Source organism: Chrysochloris asiatica, unplaced genomic scaffold, assembly GCF_000296735.1.
Source record: "Chrysochloris asiatica unplaced genomic scaffold, ChrAsi1.0 scaffold00033, whole genome shotgun sequence".
In the NCBI taxonomy this organism is placed as follows: domain Eukaryota; kingdom Metazoa; phylum Chordata; class Mammalia; order Afrosoricida; family Chrysochloridae; genus Chrysochloris; species Chrysochloris asiatica.
In genome coordinates, this window is record NW_006408551.1 from 1,580,248 (window position 1) to 1,596,777 (window position 16,530).

At 51.1% G+C, this 16,530-nt stretch overlaps 3 protein-coding genes across 4 annotated transcripts; 2 read left to right on the plus strand and 1 right to left on the minus strand.

The window, feature by feature from the left end:
• Positions 1–260: 260 nt before the first annotated feature.
• Positions 261–4,794, plus strand: BLOC1S1 (biogenesis of lysosomal organelles complex-1, subunit 1). Its single transcript, XM_006859393.1, has 4 exons — positions 261–420; positions 2,087–2,159; positions 4,221–4,353; positions 4,591–4,794. The coding sequence occupies exons 1-4, from the start codon at positions 360–362 to the stop codon at positions 4,699–4,701; spliced, it is 378 nt and encodes a 125-aa protein (XP_006859455.1). The 5' UTR covers positions 261–359; the 3' UTR covers positions 4,702–4,794.
• A 1,218-nt stretch (positions 4,795–6,012) lies between these two features.
• On the plus strand, positions 6,013–10,474 carry RDH5 (retinol dehydrogenase 5 (11-cis/9-cis)). The gene is given in 9 exon segments (XM_006859586.1): positions 6,013–6,019; positions 6,202–6,478; positions 6,480–6,522; positions 6,622–6,785; positions 6,787–6,900; positions 9,842–9,910; positions 9,912–9,994; positions 10,271–10,349; positions 10,351–10,474. Coding segments are annotated over 9 exon segments (960 nt in total).
• Positions 10,475–12,306: 1,832 nt separating this feature from the next.
• Positions 12,307–14,922, minus strand: CD63 (CD63 molecule). Of its 2 annotated transcripts, none has more exons than XM_006859395.1 (7): positions 14,857–14,922; positions 13,784–13,915; positions 13,561–13,635; positions 13,368–13,463; positions 13,111–13,251; positions 12,549–12,632; positions 12,307–12,372 (listed from the first exon to the last, which is right to left on the minus strand). In XM_006859395.1, exons 1-7 carry the CDS (start codon positions 14,920–14,922, stop codon positions 12,307–12,309), a joined length of 660 nt encoding a protein of 219 aa, XP_006859457.1. The 2 variants fall into 2 exon arrangements, with proteins under 2 accessions (XP_006859457.1, XP_006859456.1); XM_006859394.1 differs by having other exon boundaries at positions 13,784–13,972.
• Between the last annotated feature and the right edge of the window lie 1,608 nt (positions 14,923–16,530).

Consider the following 16,530-nt stretch of genomic DNA (forward strand, 5'->3'; position numbering starts at 1 on the left):
AACAACCGAACAGTGATGGACATTCTGGCAACACGGGCACTCCCGGGAGTCTGAGATCCACAAGAGACATTAAGAACTATTCCTGCAGTAAAATTACTAAGGAAAATTTCTTTCAACGCTCATCAAAAAGAGAGCTACCACTAAATACAGGCGCTCACCTGCTGCCTAAGCTTTTACAATCCTTTTCCTTCAGCCAAGATCTTCACTACCCTACCTACCCAACGCCGCAAAGAGGGCGGTTCCTGGCCTCACGTGACATGGCGGTCACGTGACATAGGCCCCGCGGGAGCCAAGGTGCAAATTCTAGCTTTCCAAACCGGAAGGGGGCCAGCTAACTCAGCCCCTAGGCCGACACAACCATGCTGTCCCGCCTGCTAAAAGAGCATCAGGCCAAGCAGAATGAACGCAAGGAGCTGCAGGGTAAGCCGAATATCCCGTCCGCCGTTTTTCTCCGGCCGCGGCCTTGCCTCCGCCCCGAGCCTGGGCCTCGAGTAACAACCTAGAGCCAGAAAAGGGCGCGAGCTAGTGGGCACGAGCGCGATAAAAGGGAGCTGATTTCCGTACCTTTGACAACAGGCTCTGAGCCCTCTGGCATCACTTGTGCCCTAACTCGGCGGCATCCTAGAACGCTGTGCCTATTGGTCCAAGAAGCTTCTTATCCTGAAAGTGGGAGGGACTATCCCAAAGTAGAGGATGGTGTTTGGAACTAATCCCTCCTGGGATTCCTAGAGGCCTGAAAGTGCCCAAGTGTAGGTGGTGCTGCACTTGTTTTCTGAATCAGGACTAAGAATCCTGGACTAACCGATACTTATAATAATATAATGAAGATAGTGAAAAGTACCTGGGAGTCAGGCAGGAGTCTTGGGCTGTGGTGCTGACTGATGCCTTGATGCCCCTGGGCCATTCCAGTCCCCTCCTCACAGGGCACCTGTTACTTTATCTTTGAAATAAAAGGGCTTGCTTTATGTTTTCTTTTCTTATTGTAAAAATACACATAATAAAACATGTGCCAGCTCACCAATTTCCACTGAATTCAGTTGAATAAATGATTACATTCAGGTTGTTCAGCCATTCTCACTATCCTTTTCCAAGGCATTTCACCAGCATTAGCATAAATTATGGAGTCCTGGTGTGACGTTGTAGGATAAGCATTGGACCACAAGATCTGTGAGAATCGCAAGGTGTGTGGGTCAAACTCACCAGCTGCTCTTCGGAAACCCTCTACAGGGTGGCTATGAGTCGGAACCAACTTGAGGACACATAACTACAACAGCATAAATTATTGCCCCCTAAACAAAAACTCCCTCTTTCCCTCTCCCTTCCGTCCCTGGTACCATGGAGTCGGCTCCAACTCATAGCAACCCTGCATAGGGCTTCGGAGGCTGTAAATCTTTAGGGGAGCAGAAACCCTCATCTTTCTCCCAAGAAACAGCTGGTAGTTTCAAATTGCTGACCTTGAGATTAGCAGCCCAACTTGTAACCACTATCTGGTAGCCACTAATATTCTTTGGTTGCTGTGTATTTGCTTATTTCATATCAATGAGATCATATGACTTAGTTCAAGTAGCATGTTGTTTTCAAGGTTCATCCATGTTTTGCATAGGAACTTCATTTCTGCGTAGTGTTCCATTGTGTATATGTGTACCACATTTGCTTTATCCATTCATCTGTTAATGTACATTTCAGTTGTTTCCACCTTTAGACTATTGTGAATTGTCGTTGTCTTTAAGTGCTTCTGAGTCAGTTCAGACACATAGTCACCATGTATAGAATTTCTGAAGATGTAAATTTTTGCTGGAGCAGAAAGCCTCATCTTTCTCCCACAGGCATCTTGATGATCTCAAACCAGTGACCTATAGTTAGCTGTACGGTGCTTATCCTACAGAGCCAAGTGCTGCAATAAACAGTAGTGTACAGGTTTCTATGGGTTTACTTGATGTTTTCCTAAGCCCTTTTCAGCACTGACATTCTGAGATTGAGATGCTCTGACAACTAGCAGAATAGCAATGAATGGGTGAGAAAACTTTAACATCATCCCTCCAAAAGCCAAGTCTTTATTCCAATCCCTTTTCTCCCCTCCCCACAGAGAAGAGGAGGCGAGAGGCTATCGCTGCAGCAACCTCCCTGACAGAAGCTTTAGTGGATCACCTCAATGTGGGGTATGAACCTCTTCCCCTCAACAACCCCCCAAGTTTAGGCACTGGAAAGGCCACACCTTCAAATTGCTTGTGAGAGGGTGGAGTGTTCTACTCATACCCCACCTTTCAATGTGTGGAGAGAACCTTGAGTCAGCTCTGACCACTATTATTGGGCAGGGAAGGAGCAGCTGCAGTGGTTGGAGAAGCAGCCAGATGTCCCCCCTCCGCACATCAACTTCCCTGGTGCCTACAACTTGATGCCATCTGCCCACCTCCCTTTCTCCCTTCAAGCCCAGCTGTCACTTCAGCAGGAGGGCGAGTACCCTCCCTTCACCACAGTTTACCACTCTCTCTTCTACTTCCCTCCATCTGGCAGGCCTGAGCAGCAACTGGCAGGAAAGAAATGGCACAGCTGGTGAAGATGAGGGCAGAACCTATGCCAGGAGCTAAGGCAGAGCCAGGCTGTCTCTTCCCTTCCTTCTGGGTCTCCAAGGGCCAACCCCCTTCCCAAGCCCTAATGAGAAAACAAATAACCACCAAAGACTTGGTAAAGAGCAAAGACCATTGTCTCCCACCCTGAGTGACCCTGAGTTGTGCAGAGATGATTTGATATGCCTTGTTGAAAGAAAAAAGGCAGTATGATGCCTTCCACCCCAAGGCACAGAGAGCAGCTTGTTTATGAATGCAGAGGCTGAGTCATCTGAGTGAGCCATGCAGGGGCCAGGGTCATCATTACTCATGGGGACTAGGGTTGGGGGGAGTAGGGGAAGACTGTGGTTGGGGCCTCTGATCTCCCATATCACCAGTCCTCTCTCTCTACTCAGTGTGAATAATAGAAGAAACTGGGATTTCAGGAACTCCCAAGGGGAATCCGTTGAGGCATTACAGTTTCAGCCCCCATCCCAGCCCCTGCTGTGCCCCAGCTGTCTCCCAAAAAGAAGGGACAGGATCTGCCCCTTCCCTTCCTCCCACATTACTGTACCGGCCACTTGTAAGTGTGGCCTAGGCTTCTCCTTCTCCTCTCCCTTTGCTCAGGGCCAGTCCACTTTCAACTCAGAGGGCAACTATGCCAAAGCCGGATTAGAAAGGGTTTTGTGTAGCTGCCCACGGCTCCTCTTATTCCCCGGAAAGGAAAACAAAGGCACAGTCTATCTCAGCCCCTGTCAGGTGTCCTACCCACTCTTTTGACCCCTCTAGCCCCTTGCCCTCCCTCCCTCTCCAGCCCCCGTAGATTCTGGGAAGGGGGAGGGAAGGGACTGGCATGGATTTGGAGTCTCCAAGCTCAGAAACCCTCTACAGGGTGGCACACAACAACAAAGCTGACCTAGTCTCAGGGAGGGGAGTAAAAGATTCATCAGCTAACCAGGGGGGAGGTTAATGGGGGCAGGCGGTCAGGCAGCCAGAGGGTTGTGACACCATCCCTGTGGCAGCCATGGTACCTGTACCCACCATCTTGATTGAAGAGAAAACACAACATTGTACTGTCTAAAACAGAAGGGAGTGTGTGTTCATGCATCTGTGTGGGTGAAAGAAGAAGGGTTGGGAAAGAGAGAGCCAAAAACACCCCTGGGATACCCTCTCCTGGCCCGGGGTTCCTGGAGAGAAGGAATGCTTTCCCAGCTCACCCCAGATTCAGGGAGGGGCCCAAATTCCCTTCCTAGCGAGGAGGCCAAGTCCCCTTCTCGCACAGATCTCTGGACTTCCAATCGCTGCCAGATGTGTCCTGCTGCTGGATTTTCCCAGCCTTCTTCTCCCTCCCAGCTTCTTCCTCAGGGATATCCTCCCAGGTTAACCCTCCCAGCTGCAGGAATTCTTTGGTGGGGGGATGGGGGTGGTAGAAGATGGTATGCTTCTAGTCAGCTCCCAGCTCAACTCTCCTGGGAATCCTGGGAGTGGGAATGAGCTGAGTTCATTTGCATGTAACAGTAGTAGTTTGTATCATATCCAAGAATGGCCAAAATCCTGAGGTTTTCCCCAGCCCTGACTCCTGGCTGGCCTCTCGTGCCTGCAGTGGGATTTTAGTCCTGAAGACCACCCTCTACTGGTTGGGTGGGTTAACCCCCTGCCTCCTTGTACCCCTAGTGTGGCCCAGGCCTATATGAACCAGAGAAAGCTGGACCATGAAGTAAAGACCTTACAAGTCCAGGCAGCCCAGTTTGCAAAGCAGACTGGACAATGGATCGGGATGGTGGAGAACTTCAATCAGGCACTTAAGGTAGGCCACACTCCCCGGACTTCCCATTGGCTGCCTCCAGTCAGGTCATCTTGAGCCTGGAGTTGAGGAAGGAGGATGGTTCCAGAAACCCTATCTATGGCCCTACCAGCAGAGAAGCAAGAGAAAGAATAAAGTAGTTGGTGGGTCCAAGCAAAGCCCTTTCCAGGGAATGAATGGAAAGTGCCCCCAGACACCATCACCCCGATACCTGGGCTACCACCCTCTCTCTCCCCCCAGGAAATCGGGGATGTGGAGAACTGGGCTCGGAGCATCGAGCTGGACATGCGAACAATTGCCACCGCACTGGAATATGTCTACAAAGGGCAACTGCAGTCCGCCCCCTCCTAGCCCCTCTTCCCATGCCTCTACCTTGCCCCTCGTGCCCCACCCACAAGGAAGGAGGGAGCTGACCAGACCACAAATAAAACACAAGCTTCCATTTCTGTGTTGTTTTTTCAAGGGGCTACTTGTTGAGTGTATGGGGGAGGAGGAGTTAAAGGTTCAAAGGTGGTTTTCCTGAGAGCTAAGAAATGACCTGGGGATACCCTCTCTTGAAGAGGGGCGGGTGCTTTCTCAGCTCACTCGATTCATCCTTGGGTAGAGGGTAAAACCAATTTTCTCTTACTATCCCAACTCTATTCAGCCTGAAGCCTGGTACAGATGTGTGTTGGGTAAGTAGAGGGTAGAAGAAGGTCCTAGTGGCCTCTGCTCCAAGCTTCCTAATTCAGAACTTCACTTTCCTACCGAGGAACAACGAGACTCTGGGTCCCCTGCTTTGGCTCCCTGCCTCTCCACGTGCTCACAGCCTCTCTCAGGCTGGTACTAAGACATGTCATGGCTCAGGGATGGGTGGGAGGTTAACTCTTGGGCTTGGGAGCGCTTTGAGACAGGGAAAAAGGAATGACAGGTCCAAGGTCACCAACAGAGAGGCAGCTGCCATCCTTGACAGGTCCCACCTTCTGGGGCACCATGACCTAGGTGGCCAGGAACCCGGACAGAAAGACAGCCAAGGGACTCTGCCAACCACTGGTTTCAGCCAGCATGGCCCCAGCCTCCCTGGCTCCTCCTCCTCAGCCCTTCCCACTTCCCACCACACATACACACACTTAATATTCCTGGCACTGAAGTCCACCCCCTCTGGACTTTGGCTCTAACTATTGCTAGTATGGAAACCTCAGGAGACTGAAGGCAAAATCTCAAAAGAAGACTCTGCAAGCTTCCTCCAGAGGAGGTTAAGTGGGGTACTGGGAACTAGAGTTGCTATGAGAAGACTAGCAAGATAATTACATGTAATGATAACTCAAAAGTTCTGAGCATTTATGTTTGCAATCCTTGTTTAAACTACTCCCAAGTCAAAAACCTTCAGCTCAGCTGCTCCCAACAAATGATCTCCTTGGATACTCACAATTCTGGATTGGGCTTTGCAGGTGTTAGCCCTACTTGGCAGAATGAAAAACAGGTTCAGAGACAGTTAAATGCTCAGTATCATACGGGAAGTGTATGGCCCCAGAACTAAAATGCAAGGGTCTTAGCTCTATACCCAGTTCCACAAATAAGGCCCAGGTTACATTTGGATGTCCCTGTTTTATAAGAAAGGAATGACAGCGAACAGGAAGGGCTCTCTGCTCTCATACAGCAGGTCTGCACACACGGCCTGATATGGCAGGTTTTAAGTTAGTTACAAATATGGTATCTGCCTACATCTCTGCTTCCCTTCCCCCTGCTCCCCAAAATAGTTTTGTGGTTGGCTCAGAGAGACTTTAAACTGAGGAGGAGACTTGGGCGAGGGCTTGAGCAGCAATGTAACCTGGGCACATTTTCCTGGCCAGCCTAGGCTGCCACCTGCAGGTCACTTGAGTGCCAGCACGTGGCTTTCTCTGCTGCTGTGTGCCTTGCTCTGGGGAGTGCTGCGGTTGCTTCCAGACTGGCAGAGCCTGCCCCCAAGCGATGCCTTCATCTTCATCACCGGCTGTGACTCAGGTTTCAGGCGGCTTCTGGCACTACAACTGGACCAGCAGGGCTTCTGAGTCCTGGCCAGCTGCCTAACCCCCTCAGAGACTGAGGACCTACAGACGGTGGCCTTCTCCCGCCTCCACAACATTCTGCTGGATGTTACTGAACCTCAGTGTCCTGTGGGCAGCCAAGTGGGTAAAGACACAGGTTGGAGAAGTTGGTGAGGAAACAGTGTGGTTGTGCCTGATCCCCAGAGTGGCCGCAGGAGGGTACTAGTTAGGGCTAAGGCAGGGCTCCGATCCTCCCAGGAAAGAGGCAGGGCCATTGGATGCCTCACCTATCCTGTGTTGTCTGAAAAATGCTGGTGTGGCTGGTATTATTGGACCCACACCATGGCTGACATGGCATGATTTCCACTGGGCGCTGAGTGTGAACATCCTGGTTCCCATCAGGGTCACCCTTGCCCTGCTGCCTGTGACAACAGGCCTGTGGCTGGGTGTTCTACATCACCAGCATCCTGAGCCGCCTGGCAGCCAATGGTGATGACTACTGTGTCTCCAAGTTTGGCCTGGAGGCCTTCTCGGACAGCGGACAGCCTGAGGTGACGGGTACAGAGCCCAGGATCCAAGCCCAAAGGGGACTCACTCAACAAGCAATATCTGCTCAGTGTGGGCCAGCAAAGATTGAGACAGAACAGTGTAACACTTAGAAGGAGACAGTTTAGGGCTGGACTTCATGGGTTCACATCTCATTAGGCAACTTACTCCTTGCCCCAATTTTCTTCCTCATCTGTAAAATGGTGCTAAGACCTACCTCCTGGGTATTGAGTTAAAGCAGTGCCTGCACATAGTAAATGCTCAGAAAAGTCTATTAGTATTTGTAGGTAGACTCATACTACTTTTTTTTTTTAATGTTTTATTGTGAAATATGTGCTAGTTTACATGGGAGAACAGAGTCATACTACTTTTAATAATGATTAATTACGATGAGCTTACACCCACTGCCACTAAGTCAGTTGCTATTCATAGTAACCCAATACAGGTTTCCTAGACGGTCACTCTTGGAATGAGCAGACGGTCATCTCTCTCTCCAGAGTGGTTGGTCAGTTTGTGGTCAGCAGCCCAACGCTATCCCACAATGCCACCAAGGCTCCCTTATGACGAGCTAGTGGCTTTAAATAACATTCTCTCAACAATCCTGTAAAGGTGATTGATGGTGGTGGTTGTTAAGTGCAGTTGAATCAGCTCCAACTCAGTGTGACCCTATATAGGATTTCCGAGGCATGGCTGGTGAGTTTTGAATTGCCCATCTTGTGGTCCAGTGTTTATCTTACAGCACAACACCAGGACTCCAAAGGTAGGTATTAATACCCTTAAACCAAAGCAAACCCATTGCCGTCAATTCCCACTCAGTGACCCTACAGGACAGAATAAAGCTGCCCCACAGGGTTCCCAAGGCAGAGAAAGAGACTGCCACATCTTTCTCCTGTGGAACAGCTTGGTGGGCTCAAACTGCTGATCTTCCTGTTAGCTGAGCACTTAACCACTAAACCACCTGGGCTCCCGATTAATACCTTCACAGTAACAAGACCTACCTAAGGCCTGGCCGTTGTGTTCTCCTGTACCTCTTGTAGAAGAAAAAGGTTCCAAGTTCCATGGGTCCCAACAGATGTCCCTGTGGAGATCATTAAAAGTACCACAGAAGACAGCATGGGAGAAAGGCCTGGATTCTGAGTAAAAACACAAGTCCCACAAGCTGTGTTCCACATCTTAAGGATGATGCCTCCAACACCATCACTCAGCAAATCATTTCAGTGTCTACTTTGGTCCCTACCCCACCCCTTAGTATTTAACTTTCCAGTTGGCATCATAGAACATAAATATTTGAATTTCTGCATCTGTGCCAGGTAGTTATCTCCACTTTCCAAATGCAGCTGGTGAGTTTTAATGGCCAACCTAGTAGCTAACAGTCCAGTGCTTACTCCACACCAGAGCCCATCAAATTATTCCCCCGGCAAATACCACCATGAGGTACTGTGGGCTAGTGCACTGGACTGCAAAGTCGGTTTGAACCACAAGGTTCAAGCTCACCAGCCAATCCTCAGAAACCCTATACGGGGTTATACGGGGTCTCTATGGGTCGGAACTGACTCAGCGACACTTAACAACAAAATACCCTTCATATCCAGCATCCGGGAATCAGCTATGTGTTTGAAACTAAGGCACATGGCTCCTCTAAACTGGGACTTGGCAGCCCTTAAGTAAGCTAAAAAATTCTTAGTAAGTTAAGAATTTACAACCTTAAATTAGTGTTTACACTGTAAATGGTTATATAAGTACCTACATAATATCCTTAATTTTGTTTTTTAGCCTGAAGTGCCCAAATGTTTGTTATCTGGCCCTTTAAGACAGTTTACTGATTCCTAAAGGAGCTCTGGTAGCGTAGTGGTTACGAATCGGGCTGCGAACCTTAAGGTCAGCGGTTCGAAACTACCAGCTGCTCCGCGGGAGAAAGATGAGGCATTCTACTCCCGTAAAGATTTACACCCTCGGAAACCCTGTGCAGGGTCGCTATGGGTCGGAACCGACTCAACAGCACATAACAACAACAACATTCTAGATCTTTAGCAGTCGTGGTGGCACTGTGGGTTACATTGTTGTTGTTAAGTGCCGTCGAGTCGGTTCCGACCCACAGCGACCCTGTACAGGGTTTCCGAGGGTGTAAATCTTTACGGGAGTAGAAAGCCTCATCTTTCTCCTGCGGAGCAGCTGGTAGTTTCGAACCGCTGACCTTAAGGTTCACAGCCCGATTTGTAACCACTACGCTATCAGAGCTACATAGTGGCTGTTAAACATCAGGGTTGTTGGTTCAAACCCACCACTACTCACAGAAGATGAGGCTGTCTGCTGCTATAAAGATCTATGGTCTCAAGGTCATTATGAGCTGGCATTGACTCTGGCGGTGGGTTTTATTTGGTTTTTGGTTTATTCTAGATCATAGAATATAAAGGAAAACAAGCCTCAAAAATCTCTCTCTACCTCTGTCCTGGATCCTGATATGGCTCTGTAGAATAAACACTGGACTTAACTGCAAGATCAGGGGTTCAGACCAGCCGCTCTTTGGAAACCCTAAACAGGGTCACTATGAGACAGAACTTGATGGCACTTAACAACCACCACTATCACCTCTGTCCTGCTTGTCCTAGCATAACAGGAAGGTACCTCTCTCTGTCAAGAGCACATTTTAGGAGAGATGGAGCAGCTGGAGACTTTAGATCCAGAGAGGGAGAAGGGCTGTGTGCTGAAGACCGGGGGGCTTGTAGTGTATACCCTTTGGTTGGTTGATGATGCATGGAGGGGACTGTAACCATGGCAATGAAACGATATACAATAGGATGAATGTAAAACTAATGTTCTCCCATGTAAACTACCACATAATTCACAATAAAACTTTTTTTTTTTTTTTTTTTAAAGCACATTTTAGCTTCCCCTCCCCTTTAAGGCAAGAACCCAGTGCCTCTCTGCACCCCCTTCAGGTGAGATGTGACTCCTTTTGGCGTGGATGTGGAGCCTGGCTTCTTTAGAACCACTGTAACTAGCCTGGAGTTTGGAGGCTGCCCTGAAGGCCTGCTGGATGCGAATGCCTTCTGCCACAAAGGCCTACTATGGAGAGGCCTTCCTTACGAAGTGTGAGTAGCTGGGCCCACACAGGGGCAGAAGAGAAGTAAGAGTGCCAGGAAAACCAACCCACACCAGCCTGCTAGATGAGGTGGGCAGAGCAGCTGGGGCAGGGAAGGATAAAAGAAATGCCACAATCAAACACCCAGTAATGTGGAGCCTGCCCCAAGCTGGGAGGGAGACTGAGAAACCCGGTCACCTCTACTAGGCTGTCTCCAGATGACAGAGTCTGAGACAGACTGGAGAGAGAGGGGGGCACTCATTGTAACCACCCCTCTGAGTTGCAGTCCTCAAAGTACAGCAGTGTATCATGAACATGCTTTGTGAACCGGACCTAACCAAGGTGAGCAAGTGCCTGAAGCATGCCGGCTGCCCGTCACCCCCAAACCCGCTACAGCCCAGGTTGGGACGCCAAGCTACTGTGGCTGCCAACCACTTAAGTGGACACTGTGCTCACCTGGGTCCTTCCCAAGCCTGCCCAGGCAGTTTAATGAATCCAGGGTTCCAGCAAGAGATTGTTCTGCCAGAACCAGGGCTCTCTCTGATTTAGTTCTGCCCCCACTCTGGAACTGACTAATGCCTGGCACAGAACAGGCTCTAGGGAAATGCGTACTATTCAAATACAATTAATAGGAAAGGAAATAGGCGGGCATTAATGGAGTCCTGGTGTGGCGCTATGGGCTAATGCATCACACTGCAAAGTCATCTGAACTGCAAGGTCGGGGGGTTCAAGCTCACCAGCTGCTCCTTGGAAACCCTATGTAGGGTCAATATGAGTCAGAACTCTTTCAACAAAACCCTAACCCTGGTGGCACGGTGGGTTACACTTTCGCTAGGGGTTGGAATCAACTCCACTGGCACTCAACAACAACAATGAAAGACTAACCCCATTTAACAGCTAAGAACCCTAACCCTGGATAGAGTCCTAGCGCAGCGCTTCAGGATAATGCACTACACCAGGACTGCAAGGTCGATGTGAACTGCAAAGTCTGCGGTTCAAACCCACCAGCAACTCCTTAGAAACCCTATGTAGGGTCAATATGAGTCAGAACTCTTTCAACAAAACCCTAACCCTGGTGGCACAGTGGGTTACACTTTCGGCTGCTAAACCACAAGGTCAGCAGTCCCAATCTACCACCCACTCCACAGGAGAAAGATGAGACTTTCTGTTCCTGTTAAGACTTACAGACAGGGTCACTATGAATCAAGTAGTTTCCAACTCATGTTGTTGTCAAGTGCCACTGAGTCGGTTCCGACTCATAGGGACCTTGTATTAGGTTTCTGAGGAGCAGAAACAACCACCACCGCTCTAACCTGACTTAGCCAGGCTCTCTGGCCTATTCAGTCTGCGAAATGACTAGCACTCACTGGGAGGCGTGAGGGAACTGTTTTCATCTACAGACCTCCTTTGAAACATGTGCCTGGAGTGGCCACCAGAGGGCACTTTCTGACGGTTCCTTTTTTTTTTTTTTTTTTCTTACTTCAGTTAAGATTGCAAGGTCTAGCCTGCGAATGGTTTTTATCTATTATTTTTTCCGAGATAAAGGGAGTAAGGATTTGGGAGAGGGCACTGAAGAGGGTTCAGGACCAGGCTAGAAATGTTTCATGGAAGAAAAGGCAATATTCACTTAAGTTTTCCCACTATCACAATCTAGGAATAGCACTGAACTGCTAAATGCCAAGTCAGCAGTTCAAACCCACCAGATACTTCTCAAGAGCCCTCAACAGGGTTGCAATGAGTCAAACCAATTCAACAGCACATAACATCATCAAAATCTAAGTCAAGAATAGACGCCGGCCACACAGTTTTCGTGGATACTTACAGGCCCTCTTGAGAATTGCTGGAGGAGAGGTCCTGAGAGTTGGGAAAGGCCAGGGGAAATATGTCAAAGGTAGATGTGGGCTGGGTTCTCTTCGGTAGGATCTTTTTGGGAATCCTTCAGACTTATGCAGGAGATAGAATTATGAATGATTCAGCACTGAATCTGGTGACACAAGATAAACTAGGTGGGCAGGGAGGACACTGGCCACAGCATCCTCTGGATCTCTACTTCTTCCATTGTCAGCCCACACAATTCCTTCAGCAAACCTTCTCGTTTCCCAAACACCTCCCAAAATAGGCCTGCTTTTCCCAGAAGTGCAAAGAGAAGGTCCCAGAAGACAGGAGCCATGGATGAGGGGAAGGAAAGGAAGGGATTAAGTAACACTCTTTAAGACAAACTATCTTTTTGGTTTGAAAAAATAATCCATTTAATTGAAAAACGTGGAGTATACTACCCCAACTCCCCTCGATGGGGGAGGGAGTGCTGAGGAGACGAGACCCCTACATCACCTCATAGCCACTTCGGATACTCTTCACGAGGCAACAGGCAAAGATAATCCCCAGGACCTGGAGGGAAGGATGGAGAGGGACGTAGAGAGGAATCAGGACAATATACCCCAACCCAACCCAAGAGGCCTCAAATACACCTAGGGCTCCCCTGCCCAAGCCAACAGCATCTGCTAAGCACCCTCCTCCCCTGTGCCCTGGATGGAGTCGCAGCCCCAGCCTAGGTCACTACTCACCTCCACAAAACCAATGCCCAGGGCTGCTGCAGCTATCACCAACAATTTGCTCCTCAGCCAGCCCCCAATCTTCTCCACACAGCCCTGAAGGACAGCCGGTATATAAGGCAAGAACACCCTCAGGAATCTCCCACCCACCTCCCTGGTTCATCTATCTCTTCCGCACCCTCTGTCCCTTTCTCCAAACCCCTTGATTCCAGATACCTGAAACCAACGTCCCAGAGCCTCAACCCTGTCTACCTCCATCCCTGATTTCTCTCACCTCCTGAAACATTTCCCAGGTTTCCCAGTCCCTACTAAGGAGCTCTGGTAGCATAGTGGTTACAAATCGGGCTGCAAACCTCAAGGTCAGCAGTTCGAAACTACCAGCAGTTCCGTGAGAGAAAGATGAGGCTTCCTGCTCCCATAAAGATTTATTGCCTCGGAAACCCTATGCATGGTCGCTATAAGTCGGAACCGACTCCACGGCACCTAACAACAACAACAAACCCGATACAGGGTCACTGTGAGTCAGAACGAACTCCACAGCACATCACCATCACCACTGCAGCATTCTCCCTACCTCGGTATTGATATCCTTCACGTTGAAGTTAACCCCACAGTTCTTAGTGACATTGACGCAGCAGGAGTCAGGAATTCGGTTTTTGGGAACAAGAGGAATGTTCTCCCAATCTGTGTAGTTAAAAGCCCCGCAGCACTTAAACTGGGGCAGGGAAGAGACACAGGAGAGAAGTGGTTAAATGAACTCCACCTTCAGGGTGGAAATGAGAATCCTCTCACTCTACCACCTACTACCCCTTCTCCCAGCAGTCCACTCACGTTTTGCTGCATCTCGTCCAGGAACGGAGCCGTGATATTGTCTTTTGGGTAAGACTGCATCTGCTGCTGGAAACCCTTCTTAAACTCTGATATGACCTAGAAGTGTGGAGAAGTGTTGTTGAGGTCAGAATTTAGGGCACCTGGATCCTAGAACAGCCAGGGCTCTGAGGCAAATCCCCTCACCCCTGCTTACTTTGTCTCTAAACACATAGCCAGCAATGGCTGCGGCCATCTCCACCAGCGTAATAAGAGACAGGAAGACAACAAACTGCAAGCACAAGGGGCAGGAGTCAGGTTTGGATCTATGAGTTAGAGGCACCTGCCCAATCCCTGGAACATTCACAACTGTCTTCTTTACCTCACCCACCCTCTTCAGCCCCCTCTAGCACCCATGCTGGCACCCACGTCCCACTCACCGTGATCATAAGATAGTAGTTCTCCTTGCAGGCCCCACAGCAGCCCACAAAGGCCACCAGGAAGAGGAAGGTACCCACTGCAATGATGACCGCAGGCAAGAGGGAGCCATGAGTGGCCCCTTGGTTAACAGTCTGACTCAGGACGAGCTGGACTCCCACACCCACAGCGATCAGTCCCACTGCACAGGCCTGAGAGGAAGGAAGGTCAGAGGTCACACCCCAGCAGTCCTCCAAAGTGGAGGGCAGAAAGTGCACCCAGGATACAGGCTTGACCTCACACATCCCAGAAACTCTGGACTATGAGGGAGAAGTGGCCCATCTTGTCCCACAGTGTAGGCTAGGCAGTTGTTCCAGGTACTCGAGGAGCAGAGTGTCAGGAATAACACCTTCTTCCTTCAAGCAGCTCTTCTAGCACAAGTTGCAAAAACAAGTGCCCAGAAAGCCCCGGGGCACACATTCCTGATCAAAAGTGGTTGATACCTATCTGCCTTGAGAGATACTAAGCTAGTGTCTCCTAGAACTGACCCTCACTATCCTCCAGGGCCCACCCTACCCAAATCAATTGTGGCTGAGAGGAAGAAAGCCCCAAGGGCGGGGTTTCTGTGTCCCGTCCTGTCCCGTCCTGCCCCTCAAGCCAGGAGCTAGCTGAAGTAGTAATAGTCCTACCACCCTGAAGCATCCAAGATGGGGGATGAGGAGATGGAGACAGAGATAGGGATCGGAAGCCCCGCAGCGATAGCATCTGGCCACCATCTGGCCACCGTTGGCTGATTGCCCCACTGCCCAGTATCACAAGTGGTTGGGTCACCAGACAGGACGGGTCAGGAGAGATTGGGGAGAGGGTCTGTGCACCCCAGTTGACCATTCTCCGTCCTAACAAGCCTCAGGAATCCCCAAACGCTGGAGGAAGGAGTAACAGCGCTGTCTTCGTCCAGTTCCTAGAACTTTCCTTCCACATCTAGTCATCCCAGGCCCCTCAGCCTTCACCACTCCGAAGCCAGGTCTCCCGGCACTGCCAGGACGGCCCCAAGGGCGCTCTAGAGTCCCCCCTCCGCCCCTTCCTCTCCACTCACGCAGAAGGCCAGCAGAAAAACGTAGAGTAAGAACTTGACACATTTCATCCCTCCTTCCACCGCCATGGTTGCCGGGCCTGGGGCCAGAGGGAGGGCAGGGAGATTAGAAAGAGAGTGGGGGAGAGAGCAGGATGAAGAAGGGGGCCTTTGGTTTCCCGGCTCCCAGCCAGCCCCCGAAGTTTTCCCAAACTGGCCCACATTCCTAGCCCCTCCTACCCGGAAGCCCGCGATCAGATGCTAGTCTCCCGCCCCCGCTCGACCGCGCCACGCAGGGAGGGGGCGACCGCCGCCCAGTCGGGACCCCTCCCCGCCGCCTCCAGGGCAAGCACAGATCCAAGGGCGCCGGCGGGGGCTTCCAGGTCGAAACAGATCCCCTAGTCCGCCAGCCCCAAGCGCTAAGCACCTACTCCCCGCCTACACAGCCCTGAAAAACGGTCCTTGGCTGAGCTGGACCCACTTCTCCGCCACTCTCCCCGGGGCTCGTCCCCCCAACCCCCGCCCCGAGTTAAAAGTTGGGCCGGCAGCCCCCAGTGCCCGCCCGGCCTTTGGAACTTTGGAGTAAAGTTGCTCGAGGACCACCAACGCCGCGGGAGGACTCAGGCGCGGCCCCGAAAGGAGGGCGCAGCCGGTGGCCTCCCCCAGCCCACACCGAGGTTCGCCGGGCGCCCTGCGGCCTCACCCGCGTTCCCTGCAGCTGTGTGCTCCTCTCCCGTCGGGGCTCAGGGGCTCTCTGCTGCGGCCCCGCCTGCGCCGCGGCCCCGCCCCGAGCTCCGCTCAGGCTCCAGCTCCAGCCACAGCCCCCTCCCTCAGGTGACGCGAGAACAGCTGCGGCCTGAGTCACCGGGGCCTGCGAGGGGAAGGCTGAGCTCCACGCCCCGCCGATCCACGTGGCCCCTACCCACAAACTGGAGGGTCCCCAGGGCGGACCTCGGGGCGCCCCCACCCAGTGCCAAGAGTCGCTTGGTTTTCTCCGGCTCGGGGCAGTGGAGAAGGCGGGATGGACGTTCCAGAGTCGCCCTCTGAGTGCCGGTGGTAGAGCGGAGACTAAGAGACAAGATGGACTACGAGAAGCCTCTTCTTCCTCCACCGAAAGCCCAACCCTTCCTCTGAGTCTCTGAGTTCAAGCCTCCAGCCTCATCCCGAGTGGGAGCTGTGGACTCTTCGGGATCGGATGGGGCCAGATAAACACTCTCTCACGTTCTGGGAGTCCCTCAACATTCTAGTGTGGGAGTTCCTGTTCCTCCTCGTTAAAGCACCGTCTCCATTTTACAGGGAAATGGGCTGACAAGGGACTGGAGCCCTTCTCCAGGGCCATCGCGCCAAGTCCACCTGGCAGGTCAGTCATTTGTGGCGCTGTAGGAGCACCGGCTGCTAACCGAAAAGTCGGTGGTTCAAGTCCACCAACCGCTCCTCAGAAACCCTGTTACAAGGTCGCTATGAGTCAGAACTAACTGACTCGAAGGTACTTACAGTAGAGAGGAGTGAGTGTTCTGGTATGGTTCCGTAGAATAAGCACTCTAGACTGCTAACCACAAGGTTGGTGGTTCTAACTCACCAACTAACTGCTCCTTAGAAACCCTATGAGTTGGAGCTGATTCAATTGCATTTAACAGGAAGGAGTGACAAACTTTGTGGTTCCAGCACTCCTAGAGAGAGGAAGTCAAGAAACTACAC